The sequence below is a fragment of the Micropterus salmoides genome, unplaced genomic scaffold (assembly GCF_014851395.1).
Source record: "Micropterus salmoides isolate LMB-PRFRI ecotype aquatic unplaced genomic scaffold, ASM1485139v1 Ms_hic_scaffold_5, whole genome shotgun sequence".
Lineage (NCBI taxonomy): Eukaryota > Metazoa > Chordata > Actinopteri > Centrarchiformes > Centrarchidae > Micropterus > Micropterus salmoides.
In genome coordinates, this window is record NW_024044237.1 from 6021060 (window position 1) to 6038267 (window position 17208).

General features: G+C 42.2%; 2 protein-coding genes across 2 annotated transcripts; one reads left to right on the plus strand and one right to left on the minus strand.

Annotated features, from left to right (window-relative positions):
- Positions 1 to 9088: 9088 nt before the first annotated feature.
- LOC119889207 lies at positions 9089 to 10435 on the plus strand. The gene is made up of 3 exons (XM_038700130.1): positions 9089 to 9543; positions 9814 to 10032; positions 10113 to 10435. Exons 1-3 carry the CDS (start codon positions 9185 to 9187, stop codon positions 10318 to 10320), a joined length of 786 nt encoding a protein of 261 aa, XP_038556058.1. The 5' UTR covers positions 9089 to 9184; the 3' UTR covers positions 10321 to 10435.
- A 3339-nt stretch (positions 10436 to 13774) lies between these two features.
- LOC119889208 (G2/M phase-specific E3 ubiquitin-protein ligase-like) lies at positions 13775 to 16994 on the minus strand. Its single transcript, XM_038700132.1, has 6 exons — positions 16933 to 16994; positions 16044 to 16096; positions 15203 to 15242; positions 15057 to 15124; positions 14852 to 14941; positions 13775 to 14757 (listed from the first exon to the last, which is right to left on the minus strand). Coding segments are annotated over exons 5-6 (333 nt in total). The 5' UTR covers positions 14854 to 14941; positions 15057 to 15124; positions 15203 to 15242; positions 16044 to 16096; positions 16933 to 16994; the 3' UTR covers positions 13775 to 14426.
- Between the last annotated feature and the right edge of the window lie 214 nt (positions 16995 to 17208).

A 17208-nucleotide genomic window follows, 5' to 3' on the forward strand; every position in this document is an offset into this window, starting at 1 on the left:
TCTGCCCTCGGGCTCCCCTGTTCCGCCGGACCCTCCTGGCTCCCCTGGTCTGCCCTCGGGCTCCCCTGTTCCGCCGGACCCTCCTGGCTCCCCGGATCCGCCCTCTGGCTTCCCTGGTCCGCCCCCGGGCCGCCCGCCGGACCCTCCTGGCTTCCCTGGTCCGCCCCCGGGCCGCCCGCCGGACCCTCCTGGCTTCCCTGGTCCGCCCTCTGGCTCCCCTGGTCCGCCCTCGGGCCACCCGCCGGACCATCCGGGCTCCCCTGGTCCGCCCTCGGGCCGCCCGCCGGACCCTCCTGGCTCCCCGGGTCCGCCCTCTGGCTTCCCTGGTCCGCCCTCTGGCTTCCCTGGTCTGCCCTCGGGCCGCCGGCCAGCCTCTCATGGTCCGCCCTCGGGCTGCCCGCCGGTCCCTCCTGGCCCCCCTGGTCTGCCCTCGGGCTCTCCTGTTCCACCGGACCCTCATGGCTCCCCTGTTCCGCCCTCGGCCTGCCCGCCGGATCTCCCTGGCTCTCCTGCTCTGCATTCAACCTGCCCCCCTGAACTTCCTGGCTCCCCCTGTCCGCCCTCAGGCTGCCCGTCGGACCAACCTGGCCCCCCTGAACCCCTTGGTCCCCCTGCTCCGCCCTCGGGACGTCCGCCCGAACCCCTTGGTCCCCCTGCTCCGCCCTCGGGACGTCCGCCCGAACCCCTTGGTCCCCCTGCTCCGCCCTCGGGACGTCCGCCCGAACCCCTTGGTCCCCCTGCTCCGCCCTCGGGACGTCCGCCCGAACCCCTTGGTCCCCCTGCTCCGCCCTCGGGACGTCCGCCCGAACCCCTTGGTCCCCCTGTTCCGCCCTCGGGACGTCCGCCCGAACCCCTTGGTCCCTCTGTTCCGCCCTCGGGACGTCCGCCCGAACTCCCTGGTCCCCCAGCGCTACCCTCTGGCACCCTGTCTAGCCCTGAGCTTCCAGTTCTGCCCTGCCTGTTCCCCTAACTCTTCCCTGTCCTGAAGCCCTCCCTGTATTCCCAGTTTGGTTTTGGACCCTGGACCCCCATCAGCCGGACCCCAGTACGACATCTTCCCCCCCGTGTTCGCCTGCCGAACCCCTGTCCTACAGGAAGGCCGCCGGGAGGCGTCCATTGAGGAGGGGGCCCTGTTGTGGTGGCAGCCCGGCTGACGGTGAGTGTCCTGGTTTTTCCTCCTTTTTATCAGTTTTCTGCTTTTTCCCTTGGTTTCCTGTTCTCTGCCCGCCTCCCCCGTGTGCTCTCTCTCCCTCTGCTCCTGAGCCCAGCCAACTACCTGCACCTGCAACCCATCATCCACCTCGTCAGCCTGCCACACCTGCCAGTAATCAACCTCATCCCAGCCTGTATTTCAACCCCGGTTCTCCACACCATCCTTGCTTGATCGTCGTTGCTCCATACCCGGTACACTCACCCTCGTCCTCCGTTCGGCTGGGCTCACCCACTGGCCCACTCCTCTTTGGACTTCCCTCACGGCGTCCTCCCTGTTCCCCCGCCTCTCCACGCTTCCTCGGCCCCTGTGTTCCCCTGCTCTCTGGCCCCCTGTCTCCTTGGTTCCCCGTGCCTGTTCTTCCCCGACGTCCTCCTCTCCCTCCAGTCCCTCTCACCCCTTTTTCCTCCAATAAACCTCCTTCCTTCTGAGTGCTGCATTTGGGTCCTCTCTGTCCACACACCACACCCCGTAACACATGGTCTAACAATGAGGGAGGCTAGGCAAAGAGTACAGCCAAATCTGAGCAGGTACACTGTAGCATCCCTCATCCGGACTTTCCGAAATGAGAATAGGTAAGAAATCTACTCTCTCTAGCAAATTGCAGTACTGCATATCAATACAGTACTCAATGAGTACAGTAGTACAGTATTGCCTGTGGACTGTTCTGTAGGACTGTAGAAATACTGTAAAGTATGTTTCAAGTATTTAGGAAATGTATACCTACTTTGTATTTACAGTATTTTACTATTTGTCTGGCAGAACTGAAAGATTACCAACAGAAGGTGGTCTGGAACGTCTTCTGTCTCCTGAACCGGAAACTGAAATCACAAACATGTTCCTAGAAAACGCCATAACATTACAGCAAATACAAAGAAAAATAATAGAAAATAATGACATATTTCAAAATATTGATAGGGTAAGCTTATCAACACTGGACCGTGTCTTGCGCAGAAATCATCTCAGGATGAAGCAGGTCTACAGGGTGCCATTTGAACGCAATTCAGAAAGAGTCAAAGAATTGCGATATAACTATGTGCAAGTGAGTCCCACAATTGATGCATACTGTCAACACTGTATACAGTAAATTATACATATTTCAATATTGTAATCATAATGATTGTGCTTCACAATCGTGACCACTCCATGTCTATTTCTGATATTGTCATGTGTGTTTCAGAGAGTCCTAGAGCTAGAGGTGGCTGCAGTGGAGCACCAGTTCATCTTCATTGATGAGGTTGGGTTCAACCTCACACAAAAAGACGAAAGAGGGGAAGGAATGTCATTGGCCAGCGTGCCATTGTTGAAGTACCTGGCCAGCGCGGAGGGAACATCACAATGTGTGCAGCGATTACCCACCACGGCGTCATCCATCACCATGTTACCCTTGGCCCCTACAACACCACCCATCTGATCACATTCCTGGACACCCTACACAACACACTCATTCCACCAGATCAGGTAGATGGCCCAGAGCAGCTGGTTCACTGCCCACCCACGCTTTTTAGTTGTTTATCTCCCTCCATATTCTCCATTCCATTTTTTTCTGCCTGGAGATGGAAAGTGTGTGACCGAAATCCACAAACGCGTATACCTCTTCTCCAAGCTATGGAGGATTCATGTGGAGATATAGCAGCTGATGCTTTTCATGGCTGGAATTGCCATGCTAGGCGATATTTCCCCCGCTGCTTGGCCAGGGAAAACATTGCTTGTGATGTGGATGAGGTGCTGTGGCCAGACCACAACAGAAGAGAGGATGCAGCATAGTTTGTTTTTAGATTTTTCTTTTTACTGTAACTATGTACAGTAAATTCTTCTGTTGTTTTGTATGTAGTGTATGTGCAACTTTGTGTTGGTTGGGAATGGGATGTACACTGTGTACATTGTTGTTGTGGGACAAATAAAATATATTTGTTACCGTGTATTTGTGTGTTTTGAGTATAAAAACAATATTCATACAATATTTTACAACACTTATATATGTACTGTCTGTAGTAAGTGTAACACTGAACAAAAAAAAGGCCAAAGTCATTATGATAAATGGAGAAGAAGTGTTTTCCATTCATCAGTGTTTTACATTGAGCACATCGGTGTTCAACTGGTTCTTATGTCTTATGATGGTTTGTGTGTCATTTGAAAACAAAATACCATTTTGAGAAGAAATAACATTGTTTTGAATATAAAGTTTCATTTTGCAGGTGAATTGAGGGCCCATCGTGTGTGTGTGTGTGTGTTTTTTGATTTGTGTGTAGAGTTCTGAGAATGAGGCATTCTTTCAGAAAATGTGTGTAAACAATCGAGGAAAAACTGTAACTTATGAAGCGGTTTGGACCCATGCTTGCTTACCCTGAACTGGTTGCAGCAGCAGTTTTTCTTCCAAAGTTTCGTACATCCTGGACAAGCAATGAGGACATGCTAAAACTGGGTAAGTCATTTAAATTGTTCTTTAAAATGCCAGATATGTGCAAGTTGTGAATACTGTTGTACAGGAACGGTGGTGGAGGCTCTAATTAAACCTTGCAAAGAACAGTTCTTGATCATAATAAAATCTTAAAAACTTGATCAAAACTGTTTTGCTGTTGTCACTGAGGAGTACAATTACCACAGCCTGGTTGCCATAATGGTCATATCTGGTTATGGAGACATACACTCTCAAAAAACAATGTTTCCTTTATTTGCTGTTAATGGATATTGTGTGTAGGCATAGACTACATCTAGACACCCTTGGAACAGGAGCCAGTGCAATCCCCAGGTAACCTCTCAGGGTCATCAGAGGAGGAGAACTACTTCAATATCATGAAGGACAATATTAAAGAGACCAACAGACAGCTAGATGGATGTACCCAAGTCGTTTTCAAAGCAGCAGGTGCTGTGCATTTAGATCAAAGCCAACATGGTCTTGAATGACGTCTGCACTGGTGACTTTACTGCAGCTCCATAATATGAAATGTCCACCATCTTGTAAGATAATGCCAGATAACATCTCTCCTGTGGGAAACACTGTATTTAAAGTTAGGACAAGCTGTACATATTTTATAAATATTACACCATAAACCTATTTTATTGTCTTCCAACTGCTTGTGTCATGTGACTATTTTGTTCCAGTCGTGTCATCCTCAAGCTTGGGTCCTGGGAGTTGGAGACCTGTTCCTAGGATTGCACTCTTCTGGACAGAGACTTCCGATGTTGCACCTGGAATATGTTGGAGCCACTCTCCTGTTTGGGGGTCACAGCCCCCAGTGCTCCCATTACCACTGGCACCAGTATTGCTTTTACTCTCCACATCTTTTCCAGCTTCTCTTTCAGCCCTTGGTATTTTTTTCGAGCTTCTTGTGTTCCTTCTTCTTGATGTTGCTGTCACTTTGGATTGCTACATCTATCACTACTGCTTTCTTCTGCTGTCTGTCGATCAACTCGTTGTTTGGTTGGTTAGCTATCACAAGTATGTCAGTCTGGATCTCTAAGTCCCACAGGATCTTAGCTCTGTGACTCTGAACTACCTTAGGAGGTGCCATTTTGACCTTGGGACTTCCAGCCCATACTCAAGGCATATGATGCTGTACACTATGCCAGCTACCTGGTTATGGCATTCCATGTATGCTGTTCCTGCCTGCATCTTACACCCTTCTGTGCTGTACTGTCTCAGGGGCATCCTTGCACATGGGGTCCTGCCTGGTGAGGTAGATCCCAGCCCCTCTATTGATCTTGAGTGTTAGTGTTTTTCTAGCCACTGGCAGGATTTCTTGATATCAGCCACTTCTTCTGTCTGTTGGTGATGCATTCCGTGCAGTGGTTTATCTTTCCATGAAGGTTCTTCCTCCTCCTTGCCTGGTTTCTGCTGTCTGAGGTATTCACTTAACCCTTCATCTTTGGAGGCCATCTTCCTGATGTACTCCTGGATCTTTGTTGTTTCATCCTGAACAGTGATTTTGACACTCACTACCCCTCCCTCTCTCTGCTTAGTGTACAGTCTCAGGCTGCTGGATTTGGGGTGAAACCCTCCATGCATTGTGAGGAGCTTTCTTGTCTTGACAGTGGCCTCTATCTCCTTCTTTGGCCAGTTTATTATACCAGTGAGGTATCTGGTGACTGGCACGGTGTATGTGTTGATGGCTCGGATCTTGTTCTTCCTATTCAGCTGACTTACTCTGTGTAGGCATTTGGCTGTGGCGGACTTCCTTGCTGTCTCCTCATGGTTTTCATTAACCTGCATGACCCCAAGGTATTTGTAGCTGTTCTGAACATCTGCATTGTTGCCTTCTGGTAGTTCAACCCCCTTGGTTCTGATCATTTTCCCTCTTGTTACCATTCGACCACACTTGTCCAGTCCGAATGACAGTCCAACGTCATTGCTGTAGATCCTGGTAGTGTGGATCAGTGAGTCGATGTCTCGCTTATTCTTTGCACTCAACTTTGGAACCGCTATCTTTAGCCACTCTAGTTGAGGGGGTTTAGGCCTATGCATAACAGCAGCAGGGATAGCGCATCACCTTGGTATATGCCGCACTTGATGGTGACTTGTGCAATTGGCTTTGAGTTGGCTTCCAGACTTGTTTTCCACTGCCCCATTCAGTTCTTGATGAAGGCCATTAGAGTCCTGTTAATCTTGTACATTTCAAAGCATTCCATTATCTATGTATGTGGCATTGATTCATAGGCTTTCTTGTAATCCAGGCAGTGCAAAGATTGGTCTGCCTGGTCCTGCAGTCTCGATTGCAAGTTCTTCCGCCCAGTAGCTGGTGATTGGCTCCCCAGGTATTACTGCCCATTCCCTTCTGGGCCATGTCCATATATTGAGCCATGTGCCTACTCATCTTAGCTGCTATGATGCCTGACAGGAGTTGTGCAGAGGCAGGTTATTGGTCGGTAGATGTATAGAATGTTTTCCTTCTGGGGATCCTTCATGATCATAACCATTCTGGGTGGGTCCCATCCATTAGCAGTTGGTTCATGTGTGCTGTCAGGTGTTCATGGAGTGCAGTTAGTTTATTCAGCCAGTAGGTGTGGATCATATCAGGGCCTAATACTTTTCAACTCTTCATACCTGACACTCTTTCTTGGATGTCTGCCATTGTAATGGGTACTGGATCTTGTTCTGGGAGATTGCTGTGATTTGTTCTTAGATCCACTAGCCACTGAGCACTGGTGTTGTGTGATGCCTCCTTCTCCAATATGTTCTTCCAGTACTGTTCAATCTCAGTCCTGGGTGAATCTGATCTTGTGTTATTACCCTGCCACTGAGAGTACACTTTGGATGGTTCAGTGGAGAACATCCAGTTTATGCTCCTGGCTTCTGCTTCTCCCTTGTATCTCCTTACTAGATAGCCAGAGCGATAAGTCTTTGTTGGGAAGTCTCCAGTGCCTCAGGTATAGGCAGCTTGTTGTATTTCTAAGGTAGCCCCTTCCTTGCACCTTTCTGCAAATCTGAGAGCTGACTAGCTTCTCTCCGTGTTGCCTTGATCTTGGCCTCTAGCCTTCTCCTTCATGGGGGATAATGCTCTTTGTGGCTTATGGTGTTCATCTTATTATCAAGCATCTCTAGGATCACTGTTGCTGTGGCATATATGAGCTCATTGGTCTCGGTTATGGTTTTAGTAGAGATAGAATGTAGTTAGAACCCAATCTCTGAGTGTGTGAATGATGAAGACATCTCCCCGCTGACCTTTCGTCCTGCCTCCCCCTTGACGTAACATTTTTTGTACCTCATCAATCTCTAGTTGTGATAGCAGTTCACGCATGTGGGAGTTGTTTGTTGTCAGTGTCGATGATGAGTTTTCGAAGCAACTCGGGCAGTTGTTGTTGCCATCCTGTGCCTGTCCCACAGTGATGATTTTCTGATGTACCTATCCTGTGTAGGTGTTGTTACACATGATCTGCCACTGCAAAGACGATCAGCTGTCTTTCTTGTCTCCCTGTCTTAGACGTCTCACAGTATGGACATTGCAATTTATTGCCCAAGCCACATTTGCAGTCGTCATGCCTCCTTGCAGCATGCCTAAGGCACATTGAACAAGTATGAAAACCAACCCACTTTTTGTCTCCCCACAACATTATTCCTCTCTCCTACAGCATCTATCACAATGACATGCACATGGCCAATAATGCAAATTTAGCAAAAATGCATTTAGCAACTTCTGGCGACTTTTAGGACAGCCACAACATGGAGTTCATTTACATATTGTTATCACAGTTAGCGACTTGGTTGCCTGAATTGCCTTAAGTCCTGTGTGAACACTTGTGTGCATGACTGATCATAAGTAAGTGTAACTAATGCTAACAATTAGCACGCTAAATGGAGATTATTACCCGAAGGGGAAATTCAATTACTCCGATGTTTGGCAAACAAACAAGGCACGTATGTGTCTGCATCTAACTTTGTGATTACAGTGACTAATGAACATTTGCTATGTAATGTGTATTGCACTCAGTATAACATGGCTTTTGATAAAGGCAACAGAAATTAAATAAACTGCTGAACCATGCCACCTGAACAACACGAATCATCCTAAACTAGCAAATACAGTCCTTTGAGTTTACAGTCCTTTCAGTTCTCACTAACAAACGCCCTCACCTGCCGCTTGCACGGGAGTCCCAGAGTACTCCAGTCCATCCCTAGCATGACTTACTTCATAGAGAGAAGGATAACTTCCTAGCATCCTCTCCTCACAAGATCGCTCCTTCATCACTGCCCACCTCATAATGTAAAATATTGTTTAAAAATTGGTATTTATAGGTGGGACTCTGAGGTTGTTTTCACGTTTTGTTATTGGCGCCTGATTCCAGGGTGGTGCCCTGTATTTATTCATCTTTATTAATATTTTTTGTAGTATTAATAACTAGCATGGCGTTGAATTTCGATGTTTCAGTGTTTTACAATTTGTACAGGTACTACCTTGTTCAAATGGAACCATTCTAGAGTCCTGCATGTGACAACAACTCCAGGCGTAGTTGGAATCTGGCCCACAGTGTTTAACCCTAACCCGGCCCCAGGCCGACAACCTCTGCAATTTTTCTGCCCAAGCCCGACACCAATATCACTTTATGCTCTCTCTTGACACGTGCTCTTTGACGCATGCTCTCTCTGATACATACGGTGGCCGGGAAGTGCAAAGCAACATTACAAAGACTGAAACACTTTTACAAAGCTTGAGACAAAGTTACATTTTGGAAAACATTTTTACCCAACCATAAAACACAATTACATGGGCGAAGCACTTTTACCAAGGGCAAAACATTTTTACCAAGGACAAAACAAATTTACATTTTAGAAAACAAATTAGCAAGACGCAAAACACTTTTACCCGTCCCGAAACAAATTTACAAACGATCGATCCCTCACGGAAAGGGAATGTACCACATACCGGAAGTGACGAGTGAACGCGGGTGATAGGTGTTGTTGGTGAGCGCGGTTAATTCGTGTTTTCAATGTGGTGAATATGGCGTGAATATGAAGCATATAGGAATTTAAGTTTTTGGTGACCGAACATGGACTGCGACCGAGGGATGTTTTGCCCGTTTTGTGGTAAACACATGAGCAGCTTAACCCGGTTTTGCTTTACGTGCGGTCGGTGTTTGGAGTTTTTAAAGGACGCGAACCAGACGGAAACACCAGACATACTGCATCATTGCGTTCAGTATTTTAACGAGGGTCACTCGTACGCTGTAATCGTGGACATGATGTCAAGTCTACACGGTGTAAACATCAGCTTGAGGACGCTTAAAAGTAAACTGAACGAAGCCGGGATGTACCGCAGAAAGGATTATTCCTCTCCAAACGCCGTGAGTAACGCAATCAGATCTGAACTTCGTGGACCTGGACAACTATTTGGCTACCGCACGATGTGGCAGGTACTTAAACAAAAGTACAGTCTTGGAGTGAAGAGAGATGATGTGTCGAATTTCCTCCGGGAGCTCAATCCCCGAGGGTGTGAGAGCAGAGTACGCAGAAGGTTTACAAGAAGAACCTATCACTCAATGGGACCTAACTATATGTGGCACGCAGATGGTTACGACAAACTTAAGCCATTCGGTTTGGCCATTTCGGGATGCATAGATGGATTTTCACGTAAAGTATTGTGGCTTGAATGTGGACCAACAAATAATAACCCAACAGTGATTGCTCAATATTTCAAGTCATGTGTGCGAAACCTCGGTGTCATCCCCATGAGACTGAGGACTGATTGCGGCACTGAGAACGGCATAATGGCTGCAATTCAATGTACCCTACGCCACCATCACAGTGACTACTACTCTGGAGCGTCCAGCCACATGTACGGCTCATCTGTAAATAACCAGCGTATTGAGTCCTGGTGGTCTATATTTAGAAAGGGAAGGTGAGTTGTCTTCATATAGGGTCATTGCATCTTTGGTCATTCGGTTTTCTTCTTGGGAACGAGTAATGAAAAACGAGCACAATAAAGATCTATAAAAAATGTAAAGCATGTCCTGCCCCTCAGGAAAAGTAGTTGTTCCTGAAAAGAAAATTGAATGACCAAAAGATTCACAGACCATACATTTCTTTACAACTAATCTTTGATTTCATTATTCAAACATATGTGTATATACTTGATAGTATAAGTAAACATTTTTATCCATTTCTATAGGTCTCAGTTCTGGATGGAGTTATTTGCGGACCTTAGAGATGCTGGATACTTCAACGGGAGTCATGAGCATCAGTGCCTATTGAGATATTGCTTTGGTGATGTTATTCAGAAGGACTTGGATGAGTGTGTGAGACTGTGGAACAGTCACAGGATTCGCCCTTCCAGAACAGCAGCATGTCCAGGAGGAATGCCCAATGAACTCTACTACTTACCACACAGGTAATAAACAGATCATAGTATTAATATAATGTTTTAACTTAGATGAAAAGAACTGCAGTTATGTTCTCTATTTAACATAGGTTTGGCTCCAGAGACTGCGGATTTCAAGTGGAACAGGCTGAACTGGATGCCCTTCCTGAGGCCAGCCTGTCAATGACTCCTTGTGGGGACCCAAACATGCAGGAATACTTGGACTTTGCCATGGAACACAATCAGATACAGAAGCCGGAGAACTGGGAGTCTGCATCAGAACTGTATATGAAACTAAAAGAAATGGCTCAGCTATGAAATGATCAAAAAGGTTTTTTTTGAAGTGGTGAAACACTGCTGCCTGTCTGAACACAATATTTATGAATCTGTCACTCAAAGCTTAATTGTTTTTAAGTGTGAAGTAAATTAATCAAATGAGTCAAAAACAGTAATGAGCATTTATTACACTTTGTAGTAAAGAAACAATAAATTTTCTTGTTTCTTTATCTAAAACAAGTGATTCACAAAGAGATCCCAGTTTGAGAGTCATGGATCTAAAACATTTTCAAAATGTTAACTGAGAAAAGAACAATCTGCTCACATACTGTAACATTATAAAAACAACTTTGGCAACTGCACTTTTAAAGGGATAGTTCACCCCAATATGAAAATGCTGTCAGTAATTACTCTCCCTCATGTTGTTCCAAATCCATAAGAATTTCGTTCATCTTCGTAACACAAATTAAGATATTTTTGATTAAATCTGAGAACTGGATCACTCCTCCATAGGCTTCTAAGGGATCGAAACTTGCTGGCCCAGAAAAGTTATTAGATATAATTAAAATAGTCCGAGTGACTACAGTGACTCAATCTTAAGTTTATCAAGCGACGAGAATACTTTTTGTGCGCAAAAACAAACAAAAATAACAACTTCATTCAACTATTAATTTCCTTCGCTGTGGGCCTCGAGTGAGTTTGCGTAGTGTAACAGCACAGCGCTTCTGTTGTACGTCACACGTAGGCTCACGCTGGTCATGCGTTTCAGAGTCTTAACTCTAGGGGTCATCCATCGTATAGCTTAGAAACAGCCAAATCCTGGACTATTTTGAATTCCAAAGTCCATTTGTGACTTAAACAAAGTGTATGAGTCTAGGAGTGGTAATTTCAAAGTGTTTGAACATGTATTTGCCATTGGGAACACAGAGTCATCCAGGAACTCTATTTGTGGCAGTGGTTCCAAGCCAGATGGGGGAAGTGAGGACAGCCCAGTAGCAAACATCAAAACATCTTCCACAGACACAGCAGCCTGGTCTTCTGCAAAGAAAAAAACAATTCAGATACATCATTGCCATGTGTTTTCTTAACTAGTTATACAAAAAAATGAACTAACAAACCTTCACAATCAAGGAGATAGTCTGCCCAGTAGGCCATGGTTTGACTTTCTTTAAGTCTTCGATTACTCCCCGAAGGACTGAGGTCAGTTTTGAAGAGTCTCTCAAGTTCAGAAGCAGTGATTCGACTTTCAGAGTGGTACAGGACAGGGGCCAGCAAAGTAGGGTGTTGCTGTAGTGCATTCAAAAACTCCAGGGTTGAAAGACCATCTCTGAATCTACAGATTGAACAAAAACATTTCACTGCTGTGTAGGGCCAATTGAATTTAAATTATCTAAAGAAAACTATTAAATATTCTCTTCTCTACAATTAATATCCACCTTAAACATACATTTGGGGGGAAAAATTATGTTGAAAATTGATTTAAGAAACCCTATTTTTGCGTTGCACATTAAATGTTAATTGTTACAAACTAAGTATAACACAGAAACAAAAGATGGGAATGACACAGACAGCTGGGTGGCTTGAGCACTCATACGATGCCTTCAGAAAGTCTACACACCCCTTGCACATTTTCAAAACTTTGTTGCATTATATAATCAATTTCAAATAGTAATATCAATCTTTTTCCTCCTCACTCTACACACACAATACATCATCATGACAAAGCAAAAACAGGTTTTTAGAAATTGTAGCAAATTTGATAAAAATTAAAAACTTAAATATCACATTCACACAAGTTAATGAACCATTTTCTCAGTACGCTGTTTAACCCTATAACAGGCAAGAGTGGAAAATGCTAAGGAAAAAACAAATTCTAATAATTTTTTATATCATCTGGACTTAAATAAAACATATCCAAAAGAATTAAAAAAAATTAGATATAGTTTTGCACTTTGCCTGATTAGGGTACAAAAAAAGGACCAAGTCATTAATCTGTTGACTGTTACTACATGTTTACACCAGATCTAATGTTGACAAATGATATATCATTCGAAAGCTTACGAACTCGAAACAGCCTGTGAAACCCATTTTGAAATTGGACATTGCGTAACTATAGAATCGGTATTCTAAATTCTTTTAATGGGCTCCTCCCCTTTTGGGCATCGTCATGTTTCATAATTTATGATCAAAACCTTTTTTTATCTTGACAAAACACATTGTCTGAAAGGTCTAAGTCTCAAGGTTACATATTTTGTGACAGAAGTGATATTTGGACATAAGTTTATTAATTTGTTATGGCAGAGTGCATACAATTATTCACCCGGTGGCTATTTTTGTGTTATGCCTAAACAAAATCTCATGGGAACTTAAATTTTTGTGATATCAACTTCAAATTTGGAACACAACTTTGTTATATATATGGCTTTGATTTTATTGTAATAAATATTTTTTAAATACATATTTTATAAAAAATGGAGAAACAAAAAGTAGTATATTTGATTTAATGCAAGTTTAAACTTCCATAACATTTTCAAACTTTCACTGTTTTCGTTAAAACAAGACCAAACTTAGGTCTATATTCCATAGCATTGTTGAATTACAATCATTTAAGTTTGAATAGTGCATTTTAAATAGAGATAGATTAATTCCTTTTTTATACCCTAAAAAGGCAACATGACTCAGGAGTCACATACATTTCAAAACATAAATAACAACAACTAAATAACAACATGAACAACATATTACTTAATTTTCTCCTTCAGCACCTTAATACAATGTTTACAATTAGTGTCAGCATTATTTTAAAAAATTTCCCCAGGAGAAAAGTTAGTTTAATATATATATTTACTATTTGATTGTTCTGCACCACTGGCAGCCATGTTTTATTTAGGTCAGGCTGACTAATTGATCACAAAAAATTTGAAAAAAATCATGTGACCAGCAGACTCAAGACAGACCAGGCTGTCATAAGTGATAAGGATTTGATGAAAAAAAATCATTCTTATGCCCCCAAAAAAGACAATAAAAACGATGTGACTCATGAGTCACGTTGCCTGTTTTAGGGTTAAGCACCTTTGGAAGTAATTCCTGCCTGGATTCCTCGTGTATGAAGCTACAGCTTTACACACCCATCAGCATCACCACACTCTTTATATCTGATTTTCAGGGACACACACAAGAGATACTAAAACATCTTTGCATGTCATGATCTCTATGAGAACTGGGGTCAGAAATAGATTCAGATCACTTTAATGAGTAACTGGACTGATTTTCCTCTATGGAAGAATTAGTCAGGAGGAGAATCTTGAGATCTAATTTCTGTTTTTGCTTTGTCATTATGATGTATTGTGTGTAGATTGATGAGGAAAAGGATTAATATATATTTTAAATTACATCTATAAGGTGAGAAGATTTAATGAAGGCACTGTAGTTTGACAGAATGAAGGAACATCACATATCAGTTGAAATACACTAAGATACACTTTCTTTCACAGTAGCCACATGTCTCAGACAACCTGCTGTCTGTAACATTGTGCTGTGTCTCATCATACATTCTTGCAGAGCATCCAATGAAGCAGCATTCTCAATCTGAAAAACATGACAATGGGCATAAACACCCCTGTCAATAACTGTGTGCACTGTATCTCCTTGCCTATTTTTTAATGACATACATAGCATGGTGTAATCTTACACTATTAAAAACTAATTAATTAATTAATTAAATTCTGCACGCGATATAGAAGGTAAACATTGTCTCAAAACACTGCAGGTACTATGTAAAATTCTGCACTACCATACCCTAGCCTTATGCTACTCTCACCTCTTGCAAAGCTTTCCCTATTTCTTCATCAGTTATTAAGTTATTTGTTGCTTTGAATGAAGGCTGGCCTGCAAGATAATGTACAAGATCTTCCGACAGGAAATGGGGCCCTGGACCTCCATGCACAACTGACACAGCAATCATCTTTCCTGCCAGGTAGTATTCATCCTCCCTAACAGCTGTGAATTAATTCATATTGCAAAATAAAACAAACAATGCATTACTGTAATATACAAGCATATGTCATGTGATATATATATATATATATATATATATATATATATGGTCAATGAGCATTAACCAACCATTAGTAGCCTATAGTACACATCTAACCAATATGCATACCATTTGCATTGTAGACCAAGAACCGATGTCCTTCTGGTCCATCAAAAATGGGCCGGTCTTTTAGGTGTTTCATCAGTAGAGTCAAAAACTCTCGTCTTGGACCACCAGTGTCAATTCCCTCTTCCAGAACACCAGTATCATCAGTAAATTTCACCAGCATGTCACAGGTTTCAGAATAGGTTGTACGCTTGAAACCTCTGACTGCCCCATCCCAAAAGTTAGCCCTTGAGATGTTGAACCGGCTGACTTTTTTGTGATCAATAGGAAGTGACAGGTTTGCCACGATGTCAGGTAATGTAATGCCCGTCTCCTCCCTGTAATGACAAAAAGTGACTTCATTTGTGGATATACCAGAACTATTGTACAGTGAAAAAACTGGAGTGCTATAGTCAAAAGCTGTCATATTACATTGCTGTGTGTTGAAAATTCGTCACATTGACAGCAACCGGCTCTTCGTCTTCTTGCTCAACATTTGGTGAAAACAGGTCTGTGTATTTACTGTTGGGAAATGACCATTTCTATGTTAAAACATCTTACAAACAAAAATGTCTTCCCCATGTAATCAGTTAAATAAATTTAAATTATGTCTTTATCTTCTTTTTTTTTTTCTTACCTGTAGCAAGACGGTTTTTCTGGATTTGTTTCAGGTGGATCCAGATCCTCAGCATCAGATATTACTATCTGAAAAACAGATTAAAATGTCTTAAACAACAACACTGAAAGCAAGAAATGTCATGCTGCCACAGTCTGCCTTATTACCTGTCCTGGCTGAATTGTTGATGATTGTCCTGGTGCATCTCTGAAACATGATAAAACATATTACAATGATTAGCTCCATGATAAAAGCTATAAGGCAGTTTTGAGTAACATGTAGTAGTAGAGGGAGGGAACAAAAAGATTTATACAAAAAAACCAAAAACATTGTTTCGTTATAAATCGCATACATATGGCGTTTTCTGTTTCAAGTTCATCCGAGCTAATTCTCTGATCACATCAACAACTTAAATAATTTAAGATAAATTATTTCTTAAGAACATGTGGATAGGAGCACTTCCTGAACTCAAATCTGAGTTTGTTTGAGTTTCTTTTTGAATGGAAAAGGTATAAAATAAGAGAAAGCTCAAACTACTATTTTTAACTATTACAGTACTTGTATTGCAAGTTTCAGAGTTATAATTAAATAAAGGCCTATAGTACCTTTGTAGAAACGAAAATGATGTGGGACAGTGGATACCCCCCACTTCATTCTCATGTGTTTTTTTTAATGGTTTGGTTAATTTGTGTCATTTGTGTTTATTCACCTGCAAGAGCAACTGTATTTCAGTAGGCTGATAGCATGTAGCAACGTTGAGCTTATGTGCAGAAATATAAATGTATGTATAATGTGTCTGTGAATAAGTAGTGAAATATCTCCTAGTAGTTTTAGCAGTTTTGTGAATTAAATGAAAAAAAATTTTTTTTGATAATGCACCTGGTAGTGAAAGTACTGTAGCCCAATAAAATATGAATTATTATTATCATTTCCAGTCAAGACGTAAATAAATAATTTCAACCCATGCAAGCCTGAAAGTTCCTTTGTGTCCAAGTGTGCAACACCTACCTTTCATCTTCCAGTTTGTATTTGGGAGTACTTCGATTTTGTGGTTCAAAAACCTGAGAGGAAACGGATAAAATGAACAACTTTCAACAGCTTACATCATTTTTTTACATTACGACACAGTATATCAATGCTGAATGGTTGTCTGTGTTACTGTTTAATAGTAACGGCAAAATAATCAAAACAAGCCCTTTTCACTAAAATATTGATCAGGATATTGATGTTATGCTTAAAATCCAATAAATCTAATAAATGATATGAAAATAAATAAATACAAACATACATAATTGGTTTAAAAAAGAACTAACAGATGTACCAAAGTGTCAGCTCGATTGAATTCAGCTCTGCTCCTTCTTGTGATGACAATTTCAGAATCAGAATCTGAGGTATCGTACTCAAACAACCATTATTTATCCTTCAGCAGAGTATTTGAATATTTAAAAATATTGAATTATGAGATCCACTAACCTCTTTTAAAGTGCTTTTCTAGGCAAATGAAAAAAGTAATCCTGGAATATGCCTTTCCTATTTCCTTTTTATATTCTGCCAATTTAAATGGCCTTTCTGACCCAGGCACATGGACCACCTCTGAGCAGTCTGGATACAAAAGGACATAAGGTCCTTCGTGCATGTCCTTGTTAAATGTTCTCATTTTCTGGACAGCTTGTTTCAGTAGATCAGGTGCTGCTATCTCTGGGTCTGTAAATAACGGGAGTGTTTTCCCTCTTAGAGGTTTTAAATCAGTTCCGTCAGTTCCATGTGGCCCCATCAATCCTACGTTTAGTAATCTAGTAATATAACAAAGATATAATTCATGTATAGGTAAAATCCACACACACACAAATACATATAGAACATTGCAAAATTTTATAGGACGGTCAGTACAACTTACCTGGACGTTTTTTCTTTCTTTAGGCCTAGATCTTCCTTTTGGCCCATAGTTAAAAGACTGTCTTTTTTTTGATTTCGAGCTTCTATACTCCATGAACTGTTTGTATGATGGGCATGGTTGTTCTGCTGAAATGGATAGAGTTCCGTTTCAAAATAGAAAGTTAGAAGCATAGAGACTGTAAAAAGTTAGAAGCCGCTCGAAAAATCATTAGCATTACTACCCAATTATGTCCATATGTCCTCAGATAGCTAGCATTATGCTACACTTACTTTGCTT

Bases quoted from the DNA above. Each gene is read 5' to 3' on its own strand.
- LOC119889207 (XM_038700130.1), top strand. From the start codon at position 9,185: ATGGGACCTAACTATATGTGGCACGCAGATGGTTACGACAAACTTAAG. The intron at 9,544-9,813 runs GTGAGTTGTCTT...CCATTTCTATAG, and splicing joins TCTATATTTAGAAAGGGAAG to GTCTCAGTTCTGGATGGAGT. The intron at 10,033-10,112 runs GTAATAAACAGA...TATTTAACATAG, and splicing joins CTCTACTACTTACCACACAG to GTTTGGCTCCAGAGACTGCG.